Source organism: Poecilia formosa, unplaced genomic scaffold (genome assembly GCF_000485575.1).
Source record: "Poecilia formosa unplaced genomic scaffold, Poecilia_formosa-5.1.2 Scaffold204, whole genome shotgun sequence".
Lineage (NCBI taxonomy): Eukaryota > Metazoa > Chordata > Actinopteri > Cyprinodontiformes > Poeciliidae > Poecilia > Poecilia formosa.
In genome coordinates, this window is record NW_006800143.1 from 1132468 (window position 1) to 1150318 (window position 17851).

A 17851-nucleotide genomic window follows, 5' to 3' on the forward strand; every position below is an offset into this window, starting at 1 on the left:
ATGTGACGGACTAACATAAACATGAAACAGCTCACAATATGAAGTGGGAGGAACAAACATCGTTTTTAAAATGTTCACAAATAAATGTCCCAGTTTTTAGATTTTTATTTTTTCACCTCTAAGTTAAATCCTGAAATTCAATGCACAGTTAGGCTATAAAACAAAATCCAATTAATCTGCGTAAAGACTGAAAAACTGAAGCTCCAATCTGGATGAGCTTGAACTACTTTGCAAACAAGAAAGAACTAAAAAAAAAAAACAAAAAAAAAAACAAGGTTTCTCCAAGTTTCAAATGCAATTAAAGAACTTTTAAAACACAAGCTAATTTGTCATTGTAGATTGATAACACAGTATCAATACTTTCTCAATTCTCTGCGAATGCTTCCCAACTAAGGGTCTTGTAGAGTCTTACAAAGAACTTCAGGAGGGCTCCGTCTGAGCTGCAGCATAAGGACCGACGACCCAGATACTCGTGAGCTGTACTCAAAAGCATCAGAGACGAGGGAAGCAGAGGAGTTTCTGGTTCATCTGAAAATCAGACGTCGCAGCGTTAATAATACAAGAAAAAAAACAAAGACAGTGAGTGAAATCAATGACTTTAACACACCTTCGTCGTCATCTAAAGATATATGCTGCCGAAGCATACAGTCAAAAGCAGCCTCCTCGTGTTTGATAATCCGATACAAGATAATCCAAGGCAGAACCGAGAAGAAATAAGGCTCCTTTGGATCATCTGAAGTACTCATGCTAAGATCAATCAGCTGGAGAAAGACAAAGAAAAAAGAAAAAAAAAAGAAAAGAAAAACATGCAACAGATCAGAATAAAGCAATAAAAACGTAACTATTGAGGTTACGCGATTTTAATGCATTATTAATTTCACGTTGTTCGAACCTGAATCAGATTGTTTGCCAGTCGGGCCATGCTAGAGAAGTGAGGGATTTTGCTCAGAAGCTCCGGTTCTTTTGTGAAGCAGATCTCGACGCCATCCAGCAGCTTCCTGATGGTGCTGACCCACTCCTCCTTGCTCGGAGCAGAACCGCCCGGAGCAGAGTTGAGCTGCTGCAGGGCTTCGTTCAAAGCCAGCTCGCTGCACTCCAAGCACTGCCGGTAGTCCTGCAGCTTCAGCAGGGAGTTCTGGTGGAGGAGCGGCAAAAAGTCAAAGAGTTTACCAAAACTGAAGCACAGTAAGATACGAAAGATCGGCTTTTCCAATACCTCAAAAGTTAATCTAGACAGATGTGTTGGATTTTGCTTTCCCAACTATGTCAATTGTAAGGACAGCAAAGTAACAGCTACAGGCTGGGTTCAGGTGCATTTTTTTCTGTTTATCCATATTTCTAGAGATTATATATTTCTAGAGCTAATCTTAAAGATTTAACTAAAAATAGTCAAAGTTAAATGTAAAACTTCACAGTTAATTTATGGTGGTCTTTCTTATAACTTTGAAGGATTCAATATGGAGCCAGCTAAAATCATAGGGATGATAGAAGGGAAGGGAGGATAAATTGACTGCAGGATGGATAGATTGATGAATAAACTGCATTAAATGGATGGATGGACAGACTGACTGATACAGACAAAGGGGGAAAAGGATATAGTAGGAATGAACTGAGTGCAGTTTTCTGGCCTATCACAATCTTTAAAAAGCCTGAACTGCTGAGTTTTTTTGTATGAAAAGGAGGTAAAAATAACAACAGTTACCAAGTTGGCAACAGAGCAGTGACTGTTGTGTGTAGACATGTGGGCAGGTCTGTCAGTCAGCCCTCTATCACAACAGACAGAAGGGAGACTGGCTGACATTCAGAGGATGTACTGTAGATAAGATAAGTGGAAAAGATTGGTTTCTCATTCAAGTATCGATCAACCTCCAAAAAATTAAGGAAAGTAGGACCAATTTATCTGTGCACTCCTAAAATGAAGTCTACAATAGATATATTTCTCCATACATCTGAGATCCACTAATAAATAATCTGCTGCCATGTTGTTATGTGGTAACTAAACCCACAGTTCCTGTGATGAGTGAAGAGCTTTGTAGCACTTCCAACCTGCAGTAGCATCAGCTGGGCGGGACGCTCTGGCGCCGAGCTGACAAACTCCAGAGATTTGCTCCTGTTCTCATAATTAAGAGTTGGCTGCAGCAGGCGCACAACAGACTCAAAGTCTGCCGACTCAAAGAGACGCTGGATCTCCTCTAAAGACTGACACCGCTCCAGCGACTTCAGCCTCTTGTCAATCTGTACATGGGATCAGGAAAAAAAATAAATATCATTCAGAGCAGAAAGTCCTCACATGAACTTTGCAACATTGTATCTACTGAATCCATTAAGACTTTGAGTAATGAAATATTGACAATTTGAAACCATTTGTTTTCAACGTTTACCAACCTCCTCCACGGATATGGCTGCATCTACACGTAGGTTTGGCAGGTTGATTGTGTAATGTTTCCCATCAGCGGTTTTTGGTTTGCTCTGCAACAGCCCTATGCAAACATCATAGCTCTCGAGGGCCAAATCCATATCTCCCTGTCAAGAAGACGAAAAGAAATTCAGCATTGCACATCAGTTCTGGCTAGACTGTGTGAAAAAGACAAAAACAGGAACCTTGGATTTTTACCTGCAGGGCCAAGAATCGTGCTTTCAGCCAGTAGACCCGCACCATGACGTCCAACCAGCTGCTCCCAAACAGATCTCTTTGGGACGAGCCGAGGGCCAGGATTAACAAGTCACCCTGGAAGTGTTGCCCGGGAAACTCGGAGTCAGCTGTCTCGCTGCTGGGACCGCCGCAATTTCTTCTTGGGATAACTGGCCAAGACAGAACAACGTGACTGAAAACCAACCATAACGAACAGGTAGTGTGGGGGGCTAAAGGTTCACCTGTTTCAGTATGTTTTAAAGGAACAGTTCAGAAGGTTTTTGTTACACTTTGATCATGAGAAACAAATTTTACTCCTCTGCTTTAAAATAGTCTGAGCCTATGATGTTTTAGAAATTTAAAGAGGGTGGCTAGCGAAGAACTGACTGGCGATTTCGCTTGATTGTTTTCAATTAAAGGATAATCAGGTAAATCCAAGGCCTGGAAAAATTATATCACAATAAAACCACTTGAAAATATGAAGGTTGTTGCTTATGAATTTCTAAATAAGACTGTGATGATATTACAGAATAAAACATGTTCCCATCACTTTGGAGTTGTTTCAATATGCAGACAATCCAGTGGACAGAAGTCCCTAAATGCACCATAAATGTTTGGCTGTCAGAAAATCCAACCAACATGTTTGTTGCTGTGCAGCACTTAAAGCTGGTTGAATGCTGCTAGACGGCAGGATTTAAACCTTAGCTAAGCCTTCCTCCACCACCAGCATCACTTACATTTGGGGTTGAAGTTCCTTCTGGTGAATAATTAAGTTATTTGTTGAATAACGCTGACAAACCTTTGGTTTAGGCCTCATTTCCTTCCATATTCACACCGTTTTGTTTTGTTGTTGCGTTTTACAAGTTGCACCACAAACCGTAACTCTGTGCACTTAAAATAGCTGTGCACTTCAACAGTTTGTGTTCAGCCTTAAAACAACGCTTTATTCATTTGGTACACATGGAGGTCAATCTGAAAGGTCTCTTCTGAAAAGTTCTGATACATGTGTTTATTGTTACACCCCTAATACCAAATATACGAAAACATATTTTGATTCAGCAACAATCCAAAAGAACATCAATTACAGGGTTTCTGCACACTTCAGTAAGCTACATTTGAGACTTTAGGAACATTATCATTTTAATTTCAGATCCGCTCCTCAGCAAGTTAAACTTAATTTGTCAACTTGTTTTGGTTTTTTTTAAATCAAGTTTTATCAATAAATAAAACAAAAAACAACCTGACACCAAGTGAGTGAAATCACTAACTTACCAATCTTCCCTTTGTTGTGCAACCATTGCTCCAGCTGCAACTCCATACAGGCCAAGCTCATTGTCAGCATTTCCTGTACAGAACAAAAAATAATATCTAAAGTATTGAAAGAACAAAGGTGTGAAAGAGTAACCAGACCACTGAATTATCATCCAAACTGCTCCATAGAAAATGGTTTCCTTTAGCTCTGAGCAGCTATTGCTCTTTCTCTGACACTGAAAATAGCTATTCTGAGTTGTCTTCCCACTGTAACAACATCCACACTGAAGAGTATCATCAGCACAACCTGATATTGCCTACGTACGATGCATTCATTGACTGCTAAAAGAAAAAACATTTTAAGTTTGAGTCAGTAGATCTGGAAATTATTGAATTTGGGACACCAGTTCACTTCCCAGCAGAGCTCCTGACTTAAATAACATGTACTAGATGTACTTGACTCATTTAACAAATATATAAAAGTCAGTTCAAAATCTCCATTTCAGATTCTTTACTGAGGGTTGTTTTGACAGAAGTAATCAGAATTGTAATTTTGCTGTACATATTCCTTATATGACATTCCTAATATCGCTAATTTTGCTAAACATTAACCACCTTGTTGCAAGACTGCATGGAAAAGCTCTCAGTAACTGATACCTGAAGTTTGAGCCATCTTGATAGTTTTGGCCGAGATAGGAATTTAACAAGTCTTTGTTTGTTTTGGTTGATTTGTTTACTTATTTCGTTTACCTGGATGTGTTGGTTGCTGCAGTCCCTGAGAAGAGGGTTGGGGAGGCCCATGCTGTGTTTCCTCCAGGTCTGGTAAACCTCCAGCACCACAGCGGTCAGCCCCCGCGGCCACTCCTCCATGAACTTCTGACCAACCGCCTTCAGGTAGCGCATCATCAGATCCAGGATGCCGCCGTTGCTCAAATTATTGAGCAAGAAGTTGTGAACATCTTGTTGCTCTGACAAAGAGAAACGAAAAGCTGTTTCACTTATCATCGTGTTTCGATGCAGAGCCAGCCTCCACTTTAAAGATGTACATGGACAACGTACCGGACTCCATGAGTTCAACGGAGTCGGCTGGTAAGCAGTGAACAGGCTGAACGTCGTCCTTCCCGTCACACTGCGTCTCAAGATTCCCCAGGCTCTCGTCGTCGTTGTCGGGATCAAACTTCTTTAGCCTGAAACAGACAAGAAAATAATGTAACAAAATAATTTTTTTTTTTTTTTTATATTTAGGGTTTGACGTTTTAGCTCAGCCTACCTGGAAGGTAAGTATTTAAAAAGCAGCTCTTGGAAATCAATCTTCTCCTCCTTCTTGCATTTTGTGTTTCGAACACGTGCCGAGCGACGCTTGGCCGTCTCGCCGCTGTCCTCCACCACACGTTTTCTCTTTGGAGCTTTCTTCACTTTATCTGCCAGGGAAATGTCCATACCTGCAGCTGTACACAGAACAGAATATTATAAAACAGCAGCACACACTGACTTGCTAAAGTCTTCATAGTACTTCAACATTCCCAGATTTTGGCAAATTACAAACAATTTTGAAAGCATTTCGTTGGGATTTTGTGTGATCAACCAACACAAAGTAGCACAAATTAGTGAAGTAAATAAAAAGGATGCACGAGTGTCAAATAATTTTTACAAGGAAACATCTGAATGAGAAGTGTGACCGGCATTTGTATTTAGGTATATTCTAAATTAGGGTTGAAACAATTAATCGGCTTAATCGTGATTAATCAATAATTGAAATAATTGTCAAGTAAATTGGTCATCGAATAATCGCTAAAAAAAATAAATAAATAAAAGCGTATACAGGCTAAAAAACACGGTTATTTGCTGAAACAACACCACTGTCAGAGCTGTGAAAAAAACCAAAACTGTACAAAATAAATATATATTTTGAATTTAAGACAAAAACACCCAAAAAACTTCAAGTTTTAGCTTTATTTAGTTAAAATTCACGAAAGGAATAGTAAATTTAAATGATTGTTATTTTTAAAAAAAAGGAATAACATTGTTATTTGCATCTTTTAATTTATATCTAATATTGAATAAAAAAAACCTTAAGAGATCTAATTAAAAATTTGTAGGATGTGCCAACTTTTTAATCTGACTAATTGATTGATCCATCAAATGTCAGAATAATTGACAGAATAATCAATTGCTAAAATAATTATTAGTTGCAACCCTATTCATAAATGTATGTTCTGACCTGGAGATATTCTCAAAAATCCTGAATGGGGAAAAAAATGTCCCAAATGTGCAAAGTTGGCACCGACATGCCCCCTGCAGACATGCTGCTGTAATTGCAGCAAAACGTGCATCAACAGCGTACTAATCCAACAGCACTGTATACTTCTCAGAAATTCATTTTAAATCATACATAATTTTCCTTCCACTTGTAATGAACTACCTTGTGTTGGCCTACCTACAAACTCCAACAAAGACGCAGCAGTTTGTAATTGTAGCAAGACAAAATATGAATACAAAAGGATCAAGAAGTGTGAAAATGAAGAATTACAGAATGTTGGTGTAAATCAGCATTGTTTTTTTTCCCCAAAAGAGATTATGTAAACCAGCAATGCTAACCAGCAGGGGGAGCTGTAGTTGTGATCTCCACAGTCGTCTGACCGAGGGCGATTTGAGGCTGAGAACCCGGCTGGGGTAGGACGGCGGGCTCACTGAAGGTGACCGGCGGCAGGGACGAGCTGGGGCTGCTGAGCACCGTGGCCAAGCCCATGCTCACAGGACTACTCGGCTGGGGAAGGTTCGGGGGAAAGTTGGGGTCGCGGTACGCCGACAGGTCGATTCTGCAACCCAAACTTGGTCGTGGAGGTTCACAGGTCGTCTGATGTTTGTACATCGCGAGAAAGCTTTCGCCGACCTGCTTCCATCTGAGGTTAAACAGAAGAGACTTCAAATTTAAACATAAAAAAAAAAAATACTCATTGGAGAAACAAATATGTCTGTTCATGGTTTAATCTAAGGAGATTGCTAGTTTAAATTCTTAATTCTACTGGGACTACTTTTTCTAATTCGAGAATTTCAAAACAGGAACTAACGAGAGGCAGTGCAGTGGCTGAACCAGGACAAGGTCTGGTTTCGGTTCACGGTGAGAGAGGGTCTGTCTGCGCCTCCTTATCTCCAGAGCCTCTTCAACGATGGATCTGCGCTCTTCCTCTTCCACTTCCACATAGTGAATGGACATATGGCTGCAATAATTCAACAGCAAAATGCATGAAAACTTTCGGTGCTGTGCGGATTTAGACTAACGGTATGTAGCATGTATAAAAGATTTTTACCATTTTGTAAACATCTGCATCGTATCCCTCCTCAAGCAGGGCTGCTCCTTAAAGATTTTCTCCTTCAGCACAAGGCCTTTAGTGTAGCAATGGTCCTTCTCCAGGGCTTTGGCAATGAAGTATAAACAATCTGCAAAAATGCAAATTTCTTGGCATATTTAATATTTCACACTACGAAGGGAAAAATGCCTCGCTTTGTTCCCTTTAGGCAGATCACATAAATTTATTAAAAACAGTATCTGGAGTCCTCGACAAAACTAAGAACATGATTTGTACCTCCAATAGCGAAGAAACAGACTCCTTTCCTACTTGCATGGCGAGCCAAACTGGATTAAAGATAATCAAATCTGGGCTATTCTCTCCGAATTAAAGTGTTTTTAACCCTTCACACTGACATTCAGCGTAAAAGAGAGAACATGTGTTCAGGTCACCAGCTGAGATTGTCAGAGACATAACAGAGTAGATGGAGCAAAGCCGTTAAATTTTATAATGTTCAAAAAGCAGAACATTTATGAGGCTGGAAAACAACAATTTCCCAGCCTCATAAATCAGCGTTGAGATTTATAAAGAGTTAGAACAAAAACAAAGAGCAAATGCCTAACGTTAGCCTAGCACTAAAGCAAAGCACTCAGCTTTAAAAGATCAGCAGCAGGAGCGGCTCAAGAGACAGACAGGCGTCTTTAGACACAAAGTAGAAATCTGTGTTGGTTTCAGTAGATGAACATAACAGTAGGTTTTAACAGGTTACCCAAAATTTGAGACAGAATTTCATTTTACAGGCCTTTTTAGACCCATTAATATCAAGTTAATGGATCTAAACTGTAGTTGTGTTTCCAATGACCATACGTATATTTGAGCAAATTGGAATTATGAAAACAAATTTGCTTAATGGAAACAACTTTGAAAAAACTTCACATATTTTGACAAAAGGTTTTTGTGCTAGGATGAGGTGGTTTTCGGTTGTATTGAAATTAGTGTGGTTCGCAAAACTGCAATGGAAATACTCTTTTCATATCTCACGAGTTGAGTTATTAACAACCACTACTGGCGGAAAAGACGAAGACAGGAAGCGGTTGGAGGACAATAGGACTTGTGGCTTGGTATCAAATGCCTAACCTTAAAAGTCGGTGTCAGGGATCAAACATCCACTTTGGGAATTGAGCTCGTGATGATGTGCATTACTTACAGGTATAGTCACTGAGGGTGTACAGAATAGTGATGAGGTTGTCCAAGCACGGCCAGTGGTCCGGGTTGCAGTGCAGGCCCTCCTCAAACGCGTGACGCGCCAGAGGTATGCGCACAAGTCGCACAGCCACCTGACCGATTTTATACCACATGTTCACATCGGTTGAATCCAACATGACAGCCTGAAGAAAAAAACAAAGTAGTAATATATATTTATCAGTACTATTCACATCAATTAAACATTTAAGCAAAGCAGGGACATGAACAAAAATATTCAGAATTAACCATAAGAATGGAGTGTTTACCTCCAAATAAAACTCCATTGCTTTCTCCAAGTCATCCCGGGATGCAGCCATACTGGCAAGGTTTTTAAAGGTGGAATATTTCAGCATCAGTCCAGGATGCTTGAGACCCACTCTTTGATCCTCTGAGGGCATGGCCTGAAATATTAAACAGTGTATAACATTTAACGACGAGGGCAAAGCACAGAAACGGCAACTCAGCAGTGTTAAACCACCAGCTTAGAAGCATCAGGTTACAACCATATATGGCAACTTAAATGATGAGTTTACCTCTTTGAGGAGCGGTGTTTTAAGCAGCTCATGGTAGGCCTTGGCGGACTCCTCAAACTTGTCATGTTTCTGGAGATCCAAAGCTTTGTGATACAAAGCAAAAGCTTCGGCTTCCTGCGGAGGTCAATTAAAGGTCAGAAGAGGTCATTCATTTCTACCCAAAGATCGGCGTAGATGCTGCTCGGCGTCATTCAGTCTGTACCTGAGCCTCTTTCGTCCGACTCTTGCTGCTCCTCAGCGGGTCCTGACACTCATCGGCGGCTGTCGAAGCAGCATTTAGAGCCGCAATTCGAATCTGTAAAAGGTCAACGGCAACAAACTCAGTAACAGCAACAAATCACATGACATGGTGAGCGAGGCAAAACGGAATGGCAGCTTACCATTTTAAAATCTTTAAAGCAGCCCCTCTGCTGTTGAGGCTAATGTTCGACCGGTTCTGAAGGTTTGAGAAAAGGATACAATCGGAGTCAGAAATTTACATACACTCATCAAGGCTGAAATGACCATAAAACAAAAAAATACACCTTTAAATTTAAAATCAATCTTCTCTAATCCACTCAATATAATGGTTATACATGCTGGCTGATACACATACATGCACCTCAACTAATATTTGGTTTAATTGTTGCAAAGAAACCACACACTTTCAATTTTCTATCATTTTTCTAAGTGGATATTTAAAGTTTCTTCTTACCCAGTGTCTTAGGGGTCATTTAAATTGTTTGGTTTCCCCTGCTGTTAGTCATGTAATTCCTAAACTTTCAGTAGCATTGAAGTTGGGGCTTAGGAGAATTCTAATGTGAAATTTTCAAAACCGGTTCTCAAGTTTGTTTGGAAAGTTTCCACCATCTTACCTGTCAAATGAATATTAACTCGTTTATTCTGCCATAAAAACAGACAAAAAAAAAAAAAGACTCTTAGAAATCCCAAGGTTTTCAGATTCAGTAACACTGTGCCAACTCTCAAGCATGGTAGTGAGAGCATAATGCTATGGTTTGGAGTGCTGTAAGAACGTATTTGAATGTTAAATTGGGAGCTGTTTCCAAGTTCTGCAACTTCTGGACACCCGCTAGTTGTTGTAACAGCACAATGATCCCAGTCAGGTCGGTTTTATTGTTTAAAAAAATAAATATTATGTCTGTTTTTTTCTGACATTAACCGGGTACTGTAGTTATAGATAAATTCATTAATTGTAGTAGACCTAGTAAATTTGTAACATTAAATAAAACAGCCATAATCCAATGCAAGCTCACTAGTGAGTTATTCATTCTATTTACTTGATAATAATAGCCCCAGAAGACACACCAAACAGAATTAAAATAAAAGGACAAACCGTATCAGCTAAGCTAACTTTACCGAATTGTCCCTTCAACTAGCCTGGTTAGCATAATGACAGCATGGGACTTATTTCAGTATTTGAATAACAGAACTACAACCCCGAACACAATGGTTGCTGTTTAGTTTGGACTACAACTATAATTCACATAATATAGAGCAACGGTTTACATTATGTTAAATTATATTCATATAGTGCTTTGCTAATTGTGCAAAAGCAAATTCAGGGAGCTAACATTAGCTTGTGTCTCAGAGCAAATCGTCGTTTCCTAACCTCTGTAACTTACCGTCCATCGTCGAGGTGCCTGTTTTAGTTTCCTGACACATCAGCGGGGCATTAAACACTTGCGGAAGTGGTTATATTTCAGTGATAAATAAAAAGATCTACTTTATTCATCATTCTTTGTTGCTGGAAGTCATGGACCCCGGGACGTTTGCAGCAGAAGACGTTTGCTACCCGCCAATTAGTAAAATCCTCGGTCATTGGTCAAAACTCTGTGAGTGTACAGATGTAACCAATGAAATGCTTCGATACAAGTAGAATTTCATAAACAACAGAGAAATGTGGAAAGTGGGTACGCACTATTCGTCATCCGGGAAAGCAAATCGTTACGCCGGATTGGTTTGCCCATATTTTCAGCAGGTGTTCTTTAAAGTTAAAACCGGAGAATCATCTTGACCATGTCACTCATATTACGCGTTGTGGTTTTTGATATGGGCAAGATGTCTCTGACCATCTCTTTTCAGAAAAATGCTTTGTCTCCGTTTAAAATGAGAACTCCTCCCACTCCACTTTGTCAGCAGTTCTCCCCAGGTCCTCCCTCGGCCGAGTGTTAAAAAGCGTACCCAGCCAATTCATGACCATAGAACAGTGAATGTATTTGTAGAAAAAAAAAAGTTTTGTGATAAAGTGGGGTGAAGAAATAAATCATTAGCTTATTTAAAAAATTATCAGTACCTCCGCTTTATCACATTCGATGTATTTTGACAATGTTTGACATGTATTACCAATTATACGAAGTGTCTATGAGAACTGAACTGTACGTCCTGGCTGTTAGAGAATTTACAACAATGTATTGTATCTGGGGTGAATAAGGTGTTGTTTTCTGACCATTGCAATATATACATTTAGGACAGACACTGTATGATTTTTTTATGATGATTTTTTTTTATTCCGTACGAAATGTATAATATAAAAACTGCAAGTAACGTACAAATATGAATTTGTATCATTCGTTTTTAAACTTATATGTTTTTAAACTTAAATGTCTCAGTAATGTTCGAGCTGCATACTAAACACATGGCCGCTAGAGGGCAATCGTGTTCATGAAGTACTTCAATTAACTTTATTTCTTTTTTCTTTTTTTTCTTCCCTTTTTCTGTCTTTTTTCTTTCCTTGCTTCTGTCCTTTTTTCTGTCCTGTCCTCCTTCCTGCATTCCTTCCTTTTTTCCTTTCTTTTACAGGACCACCCAATTGTTTGATCCCTAAGCTTTCCTGTCACGTGAAATATAAAATAATGATGCAAAACTCAAAAAATGCTACATAGACTGATATCAATAGTCTGATATCTTCCTAAGGTTTTATGCGGTAAAACTGTAGCTTCCTCTGCAGTTTTCAGGAGTAACAGTAGACTGTTAATGTCCTCGGTGACCCTGTGTGTTGCAGCCCATTTTGCTCCATCGTTACTTATCCCCGCCTCATCTACCCACACACACACTCCTCCCCATCTCTGCTGGCTGGCAAGGACCATAATCAATTCTTTCCGTCAGCATTGTGGAAGGAGAAAAAAAAAAAGCTTACGTCACAGTCATTACGGGCTCTATAAAAGCCAGAGTAATGCAGATTCACTGTGCAGACAACACAGCTACACACCCTGGCACGAAGCGGCAGATCACCGAAATCATGACTTCAACTGGCTTTGACCCTTATCTACCTTCCACTTACAAGCGGAGAGTAGTTGTGCGCAATGCAGGATATGGAGCTGGAGGAGGAATTGGATCCAGGTCTGCTTACTCCACGCATTCAGCCCCAATGCCGTCTTATGTATCTTCACGCAGAAGTTATACAACATCCACCAGAGCTCCTTCGAGCTACTCCCACATCCTTCCTGCTGCAGCTGCCACCGAGCTCCGCCTTGAGCAAGCGGTCCAAGTTAGCTCCGAGTTCAAACACCTGAGGACACAGGAGAAGGCTGAGCTCCAGGACCTCAATGATCGCTTTGCGAGCTTTATTGAGAGAGTCCATGAGCTGGAGCAGCAGAACAAGCTGCTGGAGACGGAGCTGCTGCTGCTAAGGCAGAGGCAGGCAGAGCCCTCCAATCTTCGGGCCCTGTATGAACACGAGATCCGCCAGCTCCGTGCCACTGTGGAAGAGGCCCGCCACGAGAAGCAAGCGGCCCAGGACCACAGGGATGAGATGGAGGACGTGCTGAAGAACCTCCAGAAGCGCTACGAGAACGAAGTCCTTGGCAGAGAGGAGGCAGAAGGACGGCTCATGGATGCCAGGAAGGGAGCGGATGAAGCTGCATTGGGCCAGGCCGAGCTTGAGAAAAGGGTCGGCACCCTTCTGGACGAGCTGGCCTTCCTGAAGCGCCTCTGTGAGAGTGAGATCGCAGAGCTGCAGGCCCAAATTCAGTACAGCGTTGAGGTGGCCGTGGAGATGGAGGTCTCCAAACCGGACCTCTCCGCCGCTCTCCGTGACATTCGGGGCCAGTACGAGACGATGGCACAACGCAACCTGCAAGCAGCAGAGGATTGGTTCTGCAACAAGATGAGCGTGATGACGGTAGGCTCCACGCGCAGCACCGAGAGCGCACGCAGCGCCAAGGACGAGGCCGGAGAGTACCGCCGACTGCTCAAAGACAGAACCCTGGAGATTGACGCCTGCCGGGAGATGATCCAGGCTCTGGAAAACCAGCTGCAGGAGGTGGAGGAGAAACAGAGCTGCGAGATCTCTGCAATGCAGGTAAGCAAACACAACTTTGCAAAGTAGGGGAGAAGAGCAATGGGTAAACTCATTTTAGCTGTCAGATCAACTTGAACTTTACCGTGCTTTCTCCTTCCGCAGGACACAATAGGTCAACTGGAGGAGGAACTGAGGGCAAACAAGAATGACATGGCTCGCTACCTAAAAGACTATCAAGACCTCTTGAACGTAAAGATGGCACTGGATATTGAGATTGCGGCATATAGGTAAGTGCTCAAGTCACACTCACTGCAGAGTTTTATGCACTGCATTGTAACCGTGAGACCTTCGCTTGCTGTCTCGTCTCACTAGGAAGCTTCTTGAAGGGGAGGAGAATCGCTTGAACATGCCAAAACAGGGATCCTTCAGCATTTATTCTCAGGCCATGGGCCCTGCTCCAGCCTACGGAAGAGCGCAGGTCTCCACCCAGTCTCTGTTGAGCTCTGCGGCTCCGTACCTGCTCAGCTCCCGCTTGTACTCTCCGTCGCTTTTCACTGAAGACGTGATAACCGCAAGCCAAGCCCAGCAGGCGGAGTCCAGCCCTCCTCAAGAGGAAGAGGAGGAAGAGGAGGAGGGAGAGCAGGTGGAAGAGGAGGAGAAGGAGGGAGAAGAGGAAGAAGTAGCAGAGGAGAAAGAGGACGAAGAAAAGGCTGAGGAGGAAGAGGGAGAAGAGGGGGAGGAAGCAGTAGAGAAAGAAGAAGAAGAGGGAGAAGAGGAAGGAAAAGGAGAAGGTTAGTGTTGCCATTTTACCTTTCTGACAATGAACAGAACATTTCCATTGTGCTCAAATGTTTCCTTACAGATGAAGAGGATCATGAGGAGGAGGAGAGTAAAGACGAAAAAGAGGAGGAAGAAGGGGGAGAAGAAAGCCAACCCCAAGAGGAAGATGACAGTGAGAAAAAAGAAGGCGATGAAGAGGGTGCAAAGGAGGAGGAAGAAGGTGAAAAAGAAGCAGAAGAAGAGGTGGAAACCAAAGAGAAATCCGCAAAAACAACTGATAAAGTTTAGACTGACGAATCAGTTTTCTGGTGCTCAATACGCAGAGAAGCCTCATCGGAAAAAAAAAAAGAAAAAAGAAAAGAAAAACAAAATACACAAACCTCTTGAACTTGGAATATTCGGTCACTGAGGCCTCTGTATGTTTTACTTGAAACACTAACAGCATGTATGCACATGTTTACATGGCAACAACAAAGGGAAATAATAAAGACAGGAGATGTCAGGAATAGACTCTGCTGTGTGTGGATCTATTCGCAGGTGCTTTAACTGTCACCAAAAATGTGCTTATCCAACTGTCTCTGGGTGCAACGCGCGGTTTAAAAATGCCTTACCTCAACTCCCCACCGAGTGCTTTGAGTCTCAAAATGTGCTGCATTGAACCCCAATAAAGCCTTGAAGCCTTGTCAACCTGAAGCTGCCTCCACGCCTCTCATTTTCCACTTACACAAACAGGCGGGTGCAGTAAGGAGTCAATTCAAATCATCTCCGCCACACAGAAAATGCATATTCACAAAATTAGACTCAATACCCAAGCTGTGTGACTCACAAACAAGAAAAAAGGATTTTGCATGCATCATTTTTTTTTCTTTGCCTGGAGCTGCCTGTTTATTCAGAGCTTAAAACAACACACCTAATTTTCAACTGAATGTTAATGGAGGTTAATGGAGGGGAAAAAAAGGAACGTAAATGATGGGCAGAAGTCCATAGCTGGTATCCGCATTGATATACTGGCCCACGGCTGAAAGGGGTGTGTGTGTGTGGGGGGTGGGGGTTGGAGCAGACCAGCATAATCAGCAAGTCAATTGATGCAGTAAAAAAAAATAAAATAAAAATAAATAAAAAATACAGGTTGATCAAACACCAATTTCCAGATTTAAATATGAAACAAACCAAAGCAACAGATTTCTGATAACTTGCACAATCAACATTTTATCATGTTTCAATCTGCAGCTGCACTCCTTCCGTCTTCGTCTGAAATCAGCAGATGGTTTCTGTGCTGACATATGTCTTTGTGATCAGCGAGCTGACGCCAGTGTTTTTTTCCGCTGCTTCACCCACCGCTCCACCCACCCTCTCCCCTTCCCCCCAACCTGCAACACACCAGCCCCTCATCCACATCACTGTCCATAAATCAGGCCACTGAAACCTTTATGACTCAGCTTCTGCTGCACTGGAGAATCCAGCCAAGTGTCGATTTAAGCAGAGTGGCAAGAAGAGTGGGGGAGCTTTGGGGGGGAAGAGAGGAATGCCATTATTTCATTAGGAAGAGAGAGAGAGAGAGGTGGAGGAGGATGAAGAGAGACATATCTCCCTCTACTAAAACCTTGACAGAGGACAGACTGTTTATTCTTTGGCAGCGAGGTGGTGGAGATGAGGGCATCTCTAAGGCATTTGCAGAGATTTTCACATCCCACTTGTCAAACATAAAGATCACTTGATATTTCCCAAGTAAACCCAGGATGTAAATTCACATTTGGACTATTTTACTTCCTCTTCTCTCTGATTTAGATAAATACACATATCCCGAGCATGGGTTTGAGCTTCTGACTGATGTGTCGGAAGTTGTCCTGGATACCACTTTATCTCTCTAACATAACCACATCCAGAGTCTTCTAAAAGCACTTAAGCACAAAACGTATAATGAAATCTTCGATGTATGTTGTCTGGACAGACCAAAACAAAGTAGAACATAGCTGAGAATTGGAAGGACAAGGCTATCTGGTGCCAGATAGCCTTGTCTTAAAACATTGTGTCAGCAAGTACTAGGAGCTGTCTCTAGACAGTACAACCAGGCCAGTGCTTCTCTTTCTTTACAATTATCGACAAGGAGAACCAAAGCTTTGTGATGAGGTCATCTACTGTATTTATAGCTGGTATCACTCAACCATACACTCAAGCTTTTTCTCTGCCAGTGAAAATACATTCCATGTTTCCAAAACCAGATTGTGACATGTACACACCTTACCCAGTCTGACGTTTTCAGAAGTGATGGATGGATGCAGAGGGAGATGGATAAATGGGGAAGTATTGGGACCAATGCTGTGAAGCAAAAATGGGAAGTGATCAGTTGACCAATTTGTCTGCATGCGGATCCTCATCTCTGGTAGTAAGACATGAACGAAAGGAGCTTCCTTCAGAGGTTCCTATCCTATCCTTTAGAGATAGGATGCAAAGCTCCACTATCTGACGGTTGCTCTGAGTAGAACCGGTCCTCTTTTCCATCCAAAAAAAGACAGTCAAGGTGTTTTGGGCATCCAATCGGGATGTCTCCTGGTCTTCTCTAAGAAGACAAAACCCTGGCTCACACAAAACTCACTGGTGAACCCCTTCTTGCAAAGGAATGTATAGAGGCTCCTAAGGACAAGTGAAGAGTGTCAACCATAAGAGGTACGTCAGGCAAAGCAAACTCAAGCAAGTGGAACACAATGGATGAATGAATGGATGGATCCTTTTCTTTCCTCTACAATTATGCACTTCATTGAGTCGAAGACACTGAACCTCGTGGCTGTTCAGGGAGAATGAATACTTTTACAAGGCACTGATTGTGACCATAAAGATTGGTTTGTGTTTGATCCATTTGAAACACCCTGGATACCAACTCATCACTTTTTAACACAAATAACTCAACATTAAACATTGCATTTGTAAATAAAACAAGCCACAGTCTACCAGCATCTGTCGTCTTCCCTTGCTACAGACTCCATCCCGCCCAAATAAGCACTCAAATTAATTGTTAGACGTCATAAAAGATGCTTTCCTTTGAGTTCTCATTTCAGCACTACAAGAGACAGCAATACTGCAAATGCTTCCTCACTGGATTACAAAAAAGCTGCAGCGATAGTGATAATGCCTCTTACAACAGACACCGTAAACCCTTCTCCCACTTGCCTCGCCTCCGTTAGTGTTAATGTGTCTTAGTGCATCTGAGGGCACAGTGGGGGACAGATCCCCTGTAAATGCAGCATATCAAAGCACTGCTGTATTATTTTTATCACACTTCATCTTTCCACATCGAGTCTCCATCCGCGTTTCATCTTCCACATTTGGGCTATGAACTGACTGCTACACAAATCCTATGACTCTTTGCTTCCTCCGGGGGCACACTATGTCAGAGAGAGGGGAGACTTGGAATAGTTTAGAGGAGCAGAAGGAGGCGTCAACAACAACAACTCTAGTTTCTGGTGGAAAGGAGAGATGAAATGATTGTACAGCTTGCTAACACAAAAAATAGAAGAACTATTCTGAATGTTGTGAAAGTTTTGATTTTTCTTCTTCTTCTTTGTAAAGCACTTTGTACAGCATGAGTTGGTGTGGGAAAAGATGCTCTGGTAAAATTAGAACTTTTTTGGGCTACATGGAAAACACGACTTGTGGAGGAAAGCTAAAACAGCACTTCACTATAAACCACGGTGGTGGCAGCATCATGCTGTGAGAAGGCGTTTCATCAGCAGGAACTGAGAAGCTGCACAGGATTGATAGATGTTTAAAGCTAAATACAGGAAAAATCCTGACAGAAAACTTGTTCATAATTGCAAAAGGCCAGAGTGAGGTTCACCTTCCAGGAGGACAATCAAAATAAACACACAGTCAGAGCAACAAT

The 17851-nt window shown here is 41.7% G+C and overlaps 2 protein-coding genes across 5 annotated transcripts in view; one reads left to right on the forward strand and one right to left on the reverse strand.

The window, feature by feature from the left end:
• The window catches only part of cabin1 (calcineurin binding protein 1), a 46707-nt gene extending 35953 nt beyond the window's left edge, over positions 1 to 10754 (reverse strand). For all 4 annotated transcript variants that reach the window (XM_007567173.2, XM_016679200.1, XM_007567171.2 and 1 more), the window contains exons 1-19: positions 10574 to 10754; positions 9332 to 9387; positions 9154 to 9246; positions 8952 to 9065; positions 8685 to 8819; positions 8381 to 8561; positions 7195 to 7324; positions 6955 to 7104; positions 6482 to 6786; positions 5154 to 5331; positions 4943 to 5070; positions 4634 to 4851; positions 3905 to 3977; positions 2615 to 2802; positions 2386 to 2523; positions 2047 to 2235; positions 893 to 1135; positions 608 to 761; positions 413 to 528 (exon numbers count right to left, since the gene is read on the reverse strand). In XM_007567173.2, coding sequence (XP_007567235.1) covers positions 413 to 528; positions 608 to 761; positions 893 to 1135; positions 2047 to 2235; positions 2386 to 2523; positions 2615 to 2802; positions 3905 to 3977; positions 4634 to 4851; positions 4943 to 5070; positions 5154 to 5331; positions 6482 to 6786; positions 6955 to 7104; positions 7195 to 7324; positions 8381 to 8561; positions 8685 to 8819; positions 8952 to 9065; positions 9154 to 9246; positions 9332 to 9334 — 2736 coding nt within the window. In that variant the 5' untranslated portion in view covers positions 9335 to 9387; positions 10574 to 10754. The remainder of the gene's footprint in view (positions 1 to 412; positions 529 to 607; positions 762 to 892; positions 1136 to 2046; positions 2236 to 2385; positions 2524 to 2614; positions 2803 to 3904; positions 3978 to 4633; positions 4852 to 4942; positions 5071 to 5153; positions 5332 to 6481; positions 6787 to 6954; positions 7105 to 7194; positions 7325 to 8380; positions 8562 to 8684; positions 8820 to 8951; positions 9066 to 9153; positions 9247 to 9331; positions 9388 to 10573) is intronic.
• A 1341-nt stretch (positions 10755 to 12095) lies between these two features.
• LOC103148409 (neurofilament light) lies at positions 12096 to 14329 on the forward strand. The gene is made up of 4 exons (XM_007567166.2): positions 12096 to 13251; positions 13354 to 13478; positions 13564 to 13982; positions 14054 to 14329. Exons 1-4 carry the CDS (start codon positions 12124 to 12126, stop codon positions 14257 to 14259), a joined length of 1878 nt encoding a protein of 625 aa, XP_007567228.1. The 5' UTR covers positions 12096 to 12123; the 3' UTR covers positions 14260 to 14329.
• Positions 14330 to 17851: the final 3522 nt, after the last annotated feature.

What these genes read in the sequence shown, in the direction of transcription:
- LOC103148409 (XM_007567166.2), top strand. Translation starts at nt 12,124, where the DNA reads ATGCAGATTCACTGTGCAGACAACACAGCTACACACCCTGGCACGAAG. An exon ending in ATTGAGATTGCGGCATATAG is followed by an intron (nt 13,479 to 13,563) that starts GTAAGTGCTCAA and finishes TCGTCTCACTAG; the next exon opens with GAAGCTTCTTGAAGGGGAGG. An exon ending in AGAGGAAGGAAAAGGAGAAG is followed by an intron (nt 13,983 to 14,053) that starts GTTAGTGTTGCC and finishes GTTTCCTTACAG; the next exon opens with ATGAAGAGGATCATGAGGAG.